Source organism: Corythoichthys intestinalis, chromosome 9, assembly GCF_030265065.1.
Source record: "Corythoichthys intestinalis isolate RoL2023-P3 chromosome 9, ASM3026506v1, whole genome shotgun sequence".
Taxonomy (NCBI): domain Eukaryota; kingdom Metazoa; phylum Chordata; class Actinopteri; order Syngnathiformes; family Syngnathidae; genus Corythoichthys; species Corythoichthys intestinalis.
Genome location: NC_080403.1, coordinates 19,166,909 through 19,179,987, shown reverse-complemented (window position 1 = coordinate 19,179,987; position 13,079 = coordinate 19,166,909). Strand labels below are relative to the sequence as shown.

Genomic DNA, 13,079 nt, shown 5'->3' with positions numbered 1-13,079 from the left:
AGCAGAAGTGACTTCTGTGGCCAGAAAACACTCTAGCGGCGCAGCGCGCACACTAGATATCATCAAATAGCAACCTAGATGTCCTATGTTAGATCCCATGCCAACTCTCGCGTGTACACATTAGATATCATCAAATAGCTACCTAGATGTGCTATTAGATCCCATGCCATTAGATGCGTGAGCCCAGAGCGACGCGTAGTCCATATACTACATTGATGAATTAGAAACCGCCATGACTGAATGGAAGTTAAGCAGGCCAAATCAATCCATACCAGTGACTATAGATAATGCTGCAAATACTGTTAATTCAGTACATGTTACAGATGGACTCGGACCACAAATAGGATGTTTTGCTTATATGGTAAATATAGCTGCTCAGAGAGCTGCAGCAATCAACAGTGTGCCCCACTTTAGTAACAGTAAAGATTGTTCTCAGCACTTATATACAAAATTTCTTCAGATCAGTAAGAAGTAAGCACATAAATATTATGCACTAAAATGCTTGTTTATATGATGGCACTGTTATTTTTGCTTGTTAGCAAAATAAATAAATAAATAAAATAATAATAATAACAGTTGTATTTTCTGTTTCAGAGCATTAAATGTATTGATTGTATTGAAAATCGTACCAAACCATGTACATATATATATATATATATTTTTTTTTGCAAACAGAGTGGTATCGGAATGGTATCGGCCGATACTGCACAGCCAGGTATCTGTATCGGTATCGGGCCCAAAAAATGGTATCGGTGCAACACTACCATTAATATATCAGCAAGGGTGTACTCCAGCTCCCCCATGACCCTCAATCAATGGCATGCTCGTTTTTCAATAGCCAGAAATGAGCTTTACAATTTATACAATACGTCAGCAAACATATATCGGGCACAGTTTTAGAAAAGCCTATCACACGGAGGATTACGATAACTAGCACACTTAAATAAACGCCTTATTGTGTTTGTGCACATGAAAAGGAACACTTTACTGATCCCCAAAGTAATTTGAAAGTAATGCAATAAATACAGTACAGCAATGAGAAGTTGGCTTATCGAAATCACTTTAACAAAACGCTTTCTTTTTGTTATATTTCTCCTCAAAGTGCACATTTTCAAAAAGCAAATGCCTCGATGGATTTAGGATTAGCAATGGTGGACTTGTCTTAAGGGATAAAGTAGCAAGAGTGCGAGTGAAAGCCTCTTTTTGAGCGGCGTCCTTGAGTTGGGCGTGAGCAGAAACGCAGAGAAGAATAACTTCCACTTTCAAGAGCAAGAAAAGGTAAGATCAGATCAAAGTAGTTTTATATACACTGATATTACTGCGTACGTTTCTTTTACTTTTTGTCTCATATTAGTTTGGAGTGCAATTTAACCACTGCTATGCTGAAAAAACCCCACCGAAACTTTTTTTTTCAAGTTTCGGTTAGCGTTGTCGAAAGTATTGAAATGTATCCGGATAAGATATTTGCTTGCAAACTTTCAATACTCGGTTATTTGTTTCTGCACTACCCCATGTCACCAGAAATTTGTAGTCATGAGTTAAATTTCATTCAACACTTCTATTTATAGTAATTGTAGTGGAGGATATTTTTGCATTTTCCTTGTTAACTCATTGGCTACTATTGACGGCGCTAGACGTCCAATTTGTTTCGATTGTCGGTCTGGCAGGGAATGAATGGATATTCATCCGCTGCCTGCCCCTCCCTGTTCAAATGGATTGGAAGTCTATTGTCATCATGGGCAGTAAATTTTATTCAAATATATATATTTTTTCAATACTAACACTAAGGATTTACCATATTTCCTGGCCTATCAGCAGAGGTGGGTAGAGTAGCCAAAAGTCTTACTCAAGTCAGAGGAGCGTTACTTCAAAATATTTCAAAGGCAAAAGTAGTCATCCAAATAATTTGCTCAAGTACAAGTAAAATATTATTTGGGCAGAAGAATACTCCAGTAATGAGTAACATGAGTAACTGCTTACGCTGTCTTTTTTAAAAAAATTCTTAAACGTATTTTTTTTCTCGGCGCAAACTTATTGATATGAACTGTTATTATTATACTGTGCTATAACCTATTACATAACCACATTAAGCCAAAGAAATACAAAAAACCCCACTGAATTCTGGCAAAAGACAAAAAAATCTACGGAAATGAAGTATTAATCGTCCAAAGAGCATTAGTGCCCTCTAGTGGAGAAAAACATTTCCTATTATGAATCTAAAAAGAATCGTATATCTGGTTTTCTGTGGTCAATCGGTGCTAAATAAAAACTGGGAGAGCGATTAGAATGTGCGCTTTCGATTCATATTGACGGCGGTGTTCTATGTCAAATACTTAATTTTTTACGGTGCTTTAAAAACACCACGTGATTAAACATGCCGGCGTGATCATAGAGCGGCAAACTTGAGTCTGATTGGTATGATGAAGTCATGTGATTACTATTGCGACATCTTATTGGTGAAACTGGTAGAGCCATTGTCGGTGTCTCTGGCAAGAAAAAAAAAAGTAGACTCTAATATGTACAGTTGAGTTCAAAAGTTTACATACACTTGTGAAGAACATAATGTCATGGCTCTCTTGAGTTTCCAGTTATTTCTACAACTCTGATTTTCCTCTGATAGAGTGATTGGAACAGATACTTCTTTGTCACAAAAAACATTCATGAAGTTTGGTTCTTTTATGACTTTATTATGGGTGAACAGAAAAAAGTGATCAAATCTGCTGGGTCAAAAATATACATACAGCAGCGCTAATATTTGGTAACATGTCCCTTGGCCTTTTTCACTTTTGGTAGCCATCCACAAGCTTCTGGCAAGCTTCTGGTTGAATCTTTGACCACTCCTCTTGACAGAATTGGTGCAGTTCAGTTAAATTTGATGGCTTTCTGACATTAACTTGTTTCTTCAGCATTGTGCACAAGTTCTCAATGGGGTTTAAGTCAGGACTTTGGGAAGGCCATTCGAAAACCTTAATTCTAGCCTGATTTAGCCATTCCATTACCACTTTTGATGTGTGTTTGGGGTCATTGTCCTGTTGGAACACCCAACTGCGCCCAAGACCCAATCTTTGGGCTGATGACGTTAGGTTATCTTGAAGAATCTGAAGGTAATCCTCCTTCTTCATTATCCCATTTACTCTCTGTAAAGCGCCAGTTCCATTGGCGCCAAAACAGCCCCACGGCATAATACTACCACCACCGTGCTTGACGGTAGGCATGGTGTACTTGGGGTTAAAGGCCTCACCTTTTCTCCTCCAAACATATTGCTGGACATTGTGGCCAAACAGCTCGATTTTTGTTTCGTCTGACCACAGAACTTTCCCCCAGAATGTCTTATCTTTGTCCATGTGATCAGCAGCAAACTTCAGTCGAGCCTTAAGGTGCCGCTTTTGGAGCAAGGGCTTCCTTCTTGCACGGCACCCTCTCAGTCCATGGAGATGCAAAACACGCTTGACTGTGGACACTGACACCTGTTTTCCAGCAGCTTCTAATTCTTGGCAGATCTGCTTTTTGGTGATTCTCGGTTGAATCTTCACCCTCCTGACCAATTTTCTCTCAGCAGCAGGTGATAGCTTGCGTTTTCTTCCTGATCGTGGCAGTGACAAAACAGTGCCATGCACTTTATACTTACAAACAATTGTTTGCACTGTTGCTCTTGGGACCTGCAGCTGCTTTGAAATGGCTCCAAGTGACATTCCTGACTTGTTCAAGTCAATGATTCGCTTTTTCAGATCCATGTATGTATATTTTTGACCCAGCAGATTTGATCACTTTTTCTGTTCACCCATAATAAAGTCATAAAAGAACCAAACTTCATGAATGTTTTTTGTGACAAAAAAGTATCTGTTCCAATCACTCTATCGGAGAAAAATCAGAGTTGTAGAAATAACTGGAAACTCAAGAGAGCCATGACATTATGTTCTTCACAAGTGTATGTAAACTTTTGACCACAACTGTAGATTAAAGAGGAAAAAATGTAATGGCTAGTGTAGCCCAAAGTAAGTAAGAGTAGCGTTTCTTCTTCACGAATTTACAAAGTAAAAGTAAAAAGTATGGCTTAGTAAAACTACTAGAAGTATGTTTTTCTCAAGACGTTACTCAAGTAAATGTAACTCATTACTACCCACCTCTGGCAATAAGTCACACTTTTTTATAGTTTGACTGCAACTTATATTCATTTACAACTTATATTTCTTCACTTTGTATTTTAAGCCATAGTTATCCGAAAAACTTTGTTACATTAACAGATGCCTATTCAGCCTGTTCTCCATTTTAATCCTCGTGTTTTACTTTAACATTTACTGTAGTTTATTCTTGGTCTCTAATAAATTGACAAATTGCCCCCCCAAAATGCGATCTATACTCCAGTGTGACTTATACAGTATATGTTTTTCCCCTTGCTTTACTGTGCATTTTTTGTCTGGTGCGACTTAGTCCGAAATATACGGTGATTCACAATTCGAATATAAGAATTAACCTTTTTTCCCCTCCTTGAATTAAGCCTGGAATGAATGTAATTGGTTTTCCGCAGCCTCAAAGCAGCTCTGTCACGGGCATTACATGTGCATTTGCAAACAATGCAGCCCCCACCATCACTCACAAATGCCTTTCTGTCTTTCATAAGAGTATTAGGCAAAGATTTCTCATGTGGCCCCGAGCAGTAATGTAGTACGTATGTACAAAATTAGCATTGCGCTACAATTAGAGTTTAAGCTTTTTATGAATTAAATGTTTCATTTGTCTTATTTCTTAGGTTTTCTTTCATTTAATATTGTGTTGTTTTTCTTACGCAGTCCTCCAGGTGACCACGAAACCCCTTCAGAGCCTGGAGGAAGAAAAAAATGGAGTTTGTTTATGAGCTTTTAGGGTAAGAATATTTAGTTGTGGGTCACAATAACCCATTTGAAAGTTTAAAAAAAATACACTCTGGTATTAAATTGTTTTATTAGCTTAAAAAGTGCCACGAGGTGACACAGTTGTAGAGAAAAGCTCTTTTTTGTTTCAAGTGCATCAAAGTGTTTTTTCATTAATTTTCAATAAAAGTATGAACCCTGAAAATTAATACTAAACTAAAGTTAATATCAAATATGTTTTTGGGCAGTGTGTTCAATAGAATTTCCAATTTTATTTAATGAAACATAGTTCTTTAGTTTCAGGGTAGACGTAACCCGCAATTTTTGACTAGCAACAAGATATACACGAGGAATAAGATTACCAAAAATAAATTTGCAGTGGTATGAATTGAATTTAATTGAATTGCATTTCTCACATTTCTGCATAAAATCACCATCAAATGTGATCTCATTTTTGTCAAAATCACACAGATGTAAAAACAGTGTCTGCTTTAACTAAAACCACCCAAACATTTTGATGTTTGCATATTTTAATGGGGATAGCATGCAAACAATGACCGAAGGGGGACAAATAAGTGTGTGAACACTCTGCTTAAGGAGACATAAGCAATTGTAATCAATTTTTACCAAACAAATTAAATCAGGTGTGTGCCCAATCACTGATGAGTGGTTTAAAGCTACCCTGCCCATTATAAAACCCACACCTGGAAAGAATTGTCTTGATGAGAAGCATTGTCTGATGTGCATCATGGCTCGGTCAAAAGAGCTGTCTGAAGACCTGCGATCAAGGATTTTTGATTTGTTGTAAAGCTGGGAAAGGATACAACATCATCTCTAAAAGTCTGGATATTCATCAGTCGACAGTCAGAGAAGTTGTTTACAAATGGAGAGAGTTTGGCACTGTTGCTTCTCTCCCGAGGAGTGGCTGTCCACCAAAGATGATGCCAAGAGTTCAGTGGAGAATACTCAGAGTATTAAGTAAGTAAGTAAAAAAAGGACCCGAGAGTGTCTGCTAAAGACTTACAGAAATCACTGGCACAGTCCAATATCTCTGTGCACATATCAACTACAGTGGGGAGAACAAGTATTTGATACACTCACAATGGGAAAACCCATTGGCAGTGTATACAAATACTTGTAGTTTTACATATACAGTGGGGAGAACAAGTATTTGATACACTCACAATGGGAAAACCCATTGGCAGTGTATCAAATACTTGTTCTCCCCACTGTATATGTAAAACTATGGCCAAGAATGGTGTTCATGGGAGGACTGCATGGAGGAAGACACTGCTGTCTAAAAAACATTTTTGCTCGTTTAATGTCCTCAAAAAGGCACTTGGACATTCCACAGAAGTCTTGAACCCCATTGAGATGCTGTGGCATGATCTAAAGACAGCGATTCATGCCAGACATTCCAGGAATCTGACTAAACTACAGCAGTTTTGTAGAGAAGAATGGGCCAAAATTAGTCCTAATCCATGTGCCACACTGATCTGCAGCTACAGGAAGCGTCTGGTTGAAGTTATTGCTGCCAAAGGGGGGCCACAAAATACTAAAGGTGATAGTTCACTTACTTATTTTTCCCCACTTCTGTCATTGTTTGTATACTATCTTCATTAAAATATGAAAACCTTTAAATGTTTGGATGGTTTTAGTTAAAGCAGAAACTGTTTTTTCACCTGTGTGATTTTGACAAAGATCAGATCACATTTGATGGTAATTTTATGCAGAAATGTGACAAATTCCAAAAGGTTCAGATACTTTTTCATTCCACTGTGGTTGCCAATTTCCCTCGGTTTTTTAAATTATGGATGATTTAGAATTACTGCATACAGTTGTGTCTGAACACATGGGAATATTGTTAAATATTTCATTCAATTTAGAAGTTCAATAAACAAACAAACAAACAAAAAAGACGGGTTTAAAAAATTGATTGACTAATCAGACCATGATCAATTGTCAAATAAATCGACTAAAACTATTTTGAGAGTCACTTTTTGGGACATGGTTGACCTAAAATTCATGTTTGTTAAGCCTCTTAATAAGAAATGTTTTCTCGGGCAAAAAACAATCATTTAATGTTTTTTGTTTTTTTTACTAGATTATTTTTTAAATTTAATTCAATTTTTTATTTAAGTCGATTTTTTAATTATTATTTATTAATTACAAAACTTCACCTTTTAATTTTTTAAAGTGAATAAATGTTTTCAAAGGAAAAAAAAAAACAACAACCAAACATTCTCCCAAATTTTTATTTGAATAGATTTGATTCATTTTTGCAAGCAAAATAAAATCAAATCACATTATTTATTTTCGCTGGCCACACAAAATTTCATGTCTTGATGAATCTGGCTCCCTGTCCGCGAGTTTGATAACTGCGTCTTAGAAAAGTGACCTCAAAGTCATTTTGAAGTCAAATCGATCATTTTCAGGGATAACGCTTGGCTGTACATCAGTGCTACCTTCGCGGTGGTATGGACCGCAGCGTGGCTTTACCGGGACAGCCTGGAGATCGAAGACGTGTCCAACAAATACGTCTTTGTAAGTGGCTGCGACTCGGGGTTCGGAAACCTGCTGTGCAAGAAGCTTGAACGAAAGGGCTTCCACGTGCTGGCTGGGTGCCTGACCCAAAATGGAGCCGAGGAGCTGAAGAAGATGACGGGGCCCTACTTGAAGACTGTGCTGCTGGACGTGACCAGTCAGGACAGCATTCAGAAAGCCATGGAGTGGACCAAGAAAGAGGTCGGCGACAGCGGTGGGTCAAATGGCTTCTTCTCAGAGTGACGTGTTTACTTGCAATTTACCTGACAACTAAATTTGTCTTTCATCTCTGTAAAAAGGACTTTGGGGTATCGTGAACAACGCTGGCCGCTCTCTACCAATGGGCCCCTCTGAATGGATGAAAGTAGAGGACTTCCACAGCACGCTTAAAGTCAACATGAACGGCACAATCTGCATGACTGTCACCTTCCTGCCCTTGATCAAAAAGGCCCGCGGACGCGTGGTCAACGTGGCGTCTGTGCTCGGCCGGGTGGCAGCTAACGGTGGCGGTTACTGCATCTCCAAATTTGCTGTAGAGTCTTTCTCGGACTGCCTCAGGTAAGGATGACTTCTGGTGATGGGATTTTGGATTCCTTGGGTGAATTCTTAAGCTTCCGTTATACCGGCCTTGTAAAGCTTTTTCACAAGACTCATAATTGCTGGATAGGTTGGAGACGTGGATTGAAATTGCCTTCAAAATTCTCGTTGGACAAAGGTCACACTTTCGTCTTTCCAGAACCACTTCAAAACCATAATCTTTTGTGCTTTTGTTAATTGGCTGGACATCTTCAATATAATGGTATACTGTATCTGAAATAAGAAGTAAAAATATACAATTTCTGCTTTCTAATGACATACAAGAGAAAAATTGAATTTGTATTAACAGAATCATATGCTAGAGAAAATCGGGCTCAGAGGATCGATGCATTTACAGTGCATCCCTAAAATATTCATTCATCTTCTGAGCCGCTTATCCTCACGGGGATGCTGGAGCCCATCCCAGCTAACTGTGGGCAGTTGGCAGGGTACACCCTGAATTGGTTGCCAGCCAATTGCAGGGCACAATGAGACAAATATTCACATACATATTCATATCTAGGGACAGTTTGGAGTGCTCAATTACCTCACCATGTGGGACGAAACTGGAGTACCCGAAGGCCAGAGCCCGGGATTGAACCCTTGATCTCACAACTGAGAGGTGGACATGCTAACAACTACCAACATTAAGCCTCCCAAGAATTTACTTATCAAATTTTACTCCGATTTGTCCACATAATACAGAAGGGGTAGCACATTTAATTCCATCTCTCAAAGGGAAGAAGAACCAAGTGAGTAACTATTTGAGACACTCTCCAGGTGGTTTAAAATTGAGAAAAAAAAGTAGTGGGCAAATGTTTATTCCCTATGGCACACTGTAAGCTAATAAAGTGACAAAACTGTTGGATTTACTTTTTTTTTTTTCATGAAAATAAAGAAAATCATGAAAAAATAGTGGCCAGGCTTAGCTTCCCTGTGGCTCACCACAAGTTGGAAATGACAGAAATATTGGCTTTACTATGGAGGAACATTTATAAGAAAAGCAGGGATTGTTTTTTGACTGGTACACCACAACTAAAATGTTAGTTCCTACCTGATAACATGTTTTATAAAAATTAAGAAAGAATAGTGGGAAGAGGACTGTTCCCCTTGGCATGGCATGCGGTAAAAACTGTAAATACCAATTCCCAACTGTATTCTGTATTTTTGTACTTTTGCTAATCTTTCAGATTTAATAACCCAAATCGGATACTAAGAAATTTAGACGCTTATTGAACATTCCCACCGCACTGCACAAAAGAAACAGCACTACTGTTAGCATCTTCCTGGCCTGCTGGCTAGCTTGGCCCACCTCCCAGACGCACGCAAAATTCCAAATACTTATCATTTTGATAAATTAGCAAATAATGGAAGAGAAATTGTCGACACAAATACAAGATACTAGCTCGCGTGTTAGCATAACACGTAACGTGGACTGTCCACAGGAGAGATATCAACTACTTCGGGGTGAACGTTTGCATCATTGAGCCGGGCTTCTTCAAGACAGCAGTGACTAGCCTGGAACCTATCGAGAGGGAACTGCACCGCTTGTGGGATCAGCTCAGCCCTGAAGTTCAAGCTAGCTATGGAGACAAGTATCTGGACAAGTGTGAGTTTGCCGCTAACTACACAACACATATAGTTGTGACCATATACTGTATAGGCATTAGCGAAAACCTCCACCCCGCATTGTGTCTTGTGCCATGTTTTGGAACTAAACACACAGAAAGTTGGTTGTAAATAGGCCTGAGTCTTGTTTTGAAGCTGACACCTTGGCGTAGCCACCACTGCTAAGTTCGAAGCCACTGTGGTTAGTTCAGGTCATGTGTTGATGATTTCTATAATGGGGACTTTTCAAAGTAAAGATGGATGATGAAAAATGATGAGTGATTTGATTTTTACTTTTTAGGTTGTTGTTTACCTATATATTACTTGTTGTATGTGAAATAATAGTTGCTCTGATGATGCCGTATAATACCACGCTTTGCCATATTGGCTAGGATTGTGCATAAATTATGCCAAGGGTCAAGTTGTAAGGTCAAATGTCAAATACATGAAGATTATGTATTGAACATTTGATTCCATCCCTTCAGACCTGCAATTGTATGCTGGGCAAAAAACACAAATCTGTGCTGATTTTTACTCAAACACCAGAACAAGATGCGATTTTTTTGGTTGGGGATATTTTATGGGTTATTTTTAATGTTAATGTGTTTTTATTGAGAAATGCACACTTTATGCTATCCTTTTTGAAGTTGCGTTTGGTCAGCCATTTTCAAAGAGCCAAAAATAGCAAAGGGGACATGCCAATCAGGATTTGATTTTGATGGGTATAGTTTCATCCAATCATATCCCAGAAGTGGCAAAAGCAACTAAATTCAGTGTATTAATTGGTTTGGAGACGCGAACGCATCATGTCCTTCAGCAGCATGCTCAGGTCTGAAGGGGTTAAAAAAAAAAAAAGACTAAGATTTTGCTTACAACATTTTAGAATCCACTATGATTTATCCCAATTCTGATCACCAATATAAATAAATAAACAATTTAAAATTTTTAACATAATAAAATAATTAATTTAAAAAATAATAATAATAATTTAGCTTTATCATTAAGTCAATGGTCCAAATAATAGTTCACATTTTCACCTATAACGTAATTACCTTGGTCTTTCTGAAAGAAAGAACAAGGTATTGTTATTGTGCAACTTTATTACCTTGGTCTTTCTGAAGGAAAGAACAAGGTTATGTTGTTGTGCAACTTTATTACCTTGGTCTTTCTGAAAGAAAGAACAAGGTATTGTTATTGTGCAACTTTATTGTACTTATTATTTATTCATCTTATTCTCCGCGTTTTTTTGAGCCAACGCACAGCCCAAACCGTAGCACCGATCGGCACCGTTCAAGTATCGGCACGACCGGATTTTTCGTGTGACGATGGGAATTTTTCAAACCGCCACGAAAAATTTTCCGTTCGCCCGTAAACGGCAATTTTCCGAAAAATAAAAAAAGTTTAAAAATGTATCTAGTCCTACAATTTTTGACCAAATCACATAATTTGGGCATCAAAAATTCCGGGACGGTGAGGGGCATAAAAGTTGTATACAGAATTTGGCAAAAATTTACGGTTCCCCGGAAATTTGCCAAAAACTTTCCTATTCATTTTGAATGGAAAAAAAACGCGCGCTTCACAGCCCGAACCGTTAGACCGATCGGCACCGTTCAAGTATCGGCACGACCGGAATTTTCGCGTGACACAGGAAACTTTACAAATGGCCCCGAAAATTTTTCCGTTCGTCCGTAAACGGCAATTTTCCGTGAAAAAAAAAAAAGTTTCAAAATGTATCTAGTCCTACAATTTTTGACCAAATCACATAATTTGGGCATCAAAAATTCCGGGACGGTGAGGGGCATAAAAGTTGTATACAGAATTTGGAAAAAAATTACGCTTCCTCGGAAATTTGCCAAAAACTATCCCATTCATTTCGAATGGGAAAAGTCCCATTCACTTCCAATGGGATTTCCAATGGAATTTACATTGCATTGATGCCATTGACGGCCATGCATGTCGAATCTACTGATGCCAATGTACTTGGATTCAACTGACTATATAGATGTCGATGCCATTGACTGCCATGGACGTCCAAAATTTTTCCCATTCATTTTCAATGGGGAAAAAACAAAATTACCCCAAATCAACAGAAAATGACCAGATATCAATAGGACGTGTCCCCCAAACTTCCCCAATTCCATTGACGCTTATGAAGGGTGCCGCCATTGACTTACATGGACGTCCAAAAATTTTCCCATTCATTTTCAATGGGGAAAAAACTAAATTTCTCCAAATCAACAGAAAATGACCAGATATCAATAGGACGTATATCCCAAACGTCCCCAATTCCATTGACGCTTATGGGGGGTGCTGCCATTGACGTCCATGGACGTCCAAAATTTTACCCATTCATTTTCAATGGGAAATTTTTTTTTTTCCCCAAATCAACAGAAAATGACTAGATATCAATAGGACCTGTCCCCCAAATGTCCCCGATTGCATTGCTGCTTATGGAGGGTGATGCCATTGACGTCCAGGGACGTCCAAACTTCCCATTCATTTCCAATGGCATTTCTTCATGTTTGTTCATTCTTTTGATGCCAATGTACTTGGATTCCATTGACGCTTATGTAAGTTTATACCATTGACGTCCATGGACGTCCAAAATTGTTCCCATTCATTTTCAATGGGAATTTTTTTTTTTTTCCCCAAATCAACAGAAAATGACTAGATATCAATAGGACGTTTCCCCCAAATGTGCCCGATTGCATTGCTGCTTATGGAGGGTGATGCCATTGACGTCCACGGACGTCCAAACTTCCCATTCATTTCCAATGGCATTTCTTCATGTTTGTTCATTCTATTGATGCCAATGTACTTGGATTCCATTGACGCTTATGTAAGTTGATACCATTGACGTCCATGGACGTCCAAAATTTTTCCCATTCATTTTCAATGGGAATTTTTTTTTTTTTCCCCAAATCAACAGAAAATGACTAGATATCATTAGGACGTGTCCCCCAAATGTCCCCGATTGCATTGCCGCTTATGGGGGGTGATGCCATTGACGTCCATGGACGTCCAAACTTCCCATTAAATACCAATGGCATTTCTTCATGTTTGTTCATTCTTTTGATGCCAATGTACTTGGATTCCATTGACGCTTATGTAAGTTTATACCATTGACGTCCATGGACGTCCAAAATTTTTCCCATTCATTTTCAATGGGAATTTTTTTTTTTTCCCCAAATCAACAGAAAATGACTAGATATCAATAGGACGTTTCAACCAAATGTGCCCGATTGCATTGCTGCTTATGGAGGGTGATGCCATTGACGTCCACGGACGTCCAAACTTCCCATTCATTTCCAATGGCATTTCTTCATGTTTGTTCATTCTATTGATGCCAATGTACTTGGATTCCATTGACGCTTATGTAAGTTGATACCAGTGACGTCCATGGACGTCCAAAATTTTTCCCATTCATTTTCAATGGGAATTTTTTTTTTTTTCCCCAAATCAACAGAAAATGACTAGATATCAATAGGACGTTTCCCCCAA

At 38.4% G+C, this 13,079-nt stretch overlaps 1 protein-coding gene across 1 annotated transcript in view; it reads left to right on the top strand.

The window, feature by feature from the left end:
* Window positions 1-721: 721 nt before the first annotated feature.
* rdh5 (retinol dehydrogenase 5 (11-cis/9-cis)) overlaps window positions 722-13,079 on the top strand; it is a 22,035-nt gene continuing 9,677 nt past the window's right edge. The window contains exons 1-5 of the mRNA XM_057845458.1: window positions 722-1,278; window positions 4,791-4,864; window positions 7,286-7,608; window positions 7,694-7,952; window positions 9,416-9,579. Of these exons, the coding sequence (XP_057701441.1) occupies window positions 4,839-4,864; window positions 7,286-7,608; window positions 7,694-7,952; window positions 9,416-9,579 (772 nt within the window). The 5' untranslated portion in view covers window positions 722-1,278; window positions 4,791-4,838. The remainder of the gene's footprint in view (window positions 1,279-4,790; window positions 4,865-7,285; window positions 7,609-7,693; window positions 7,953-9,415; window positions 9,580-13,079) is intronic.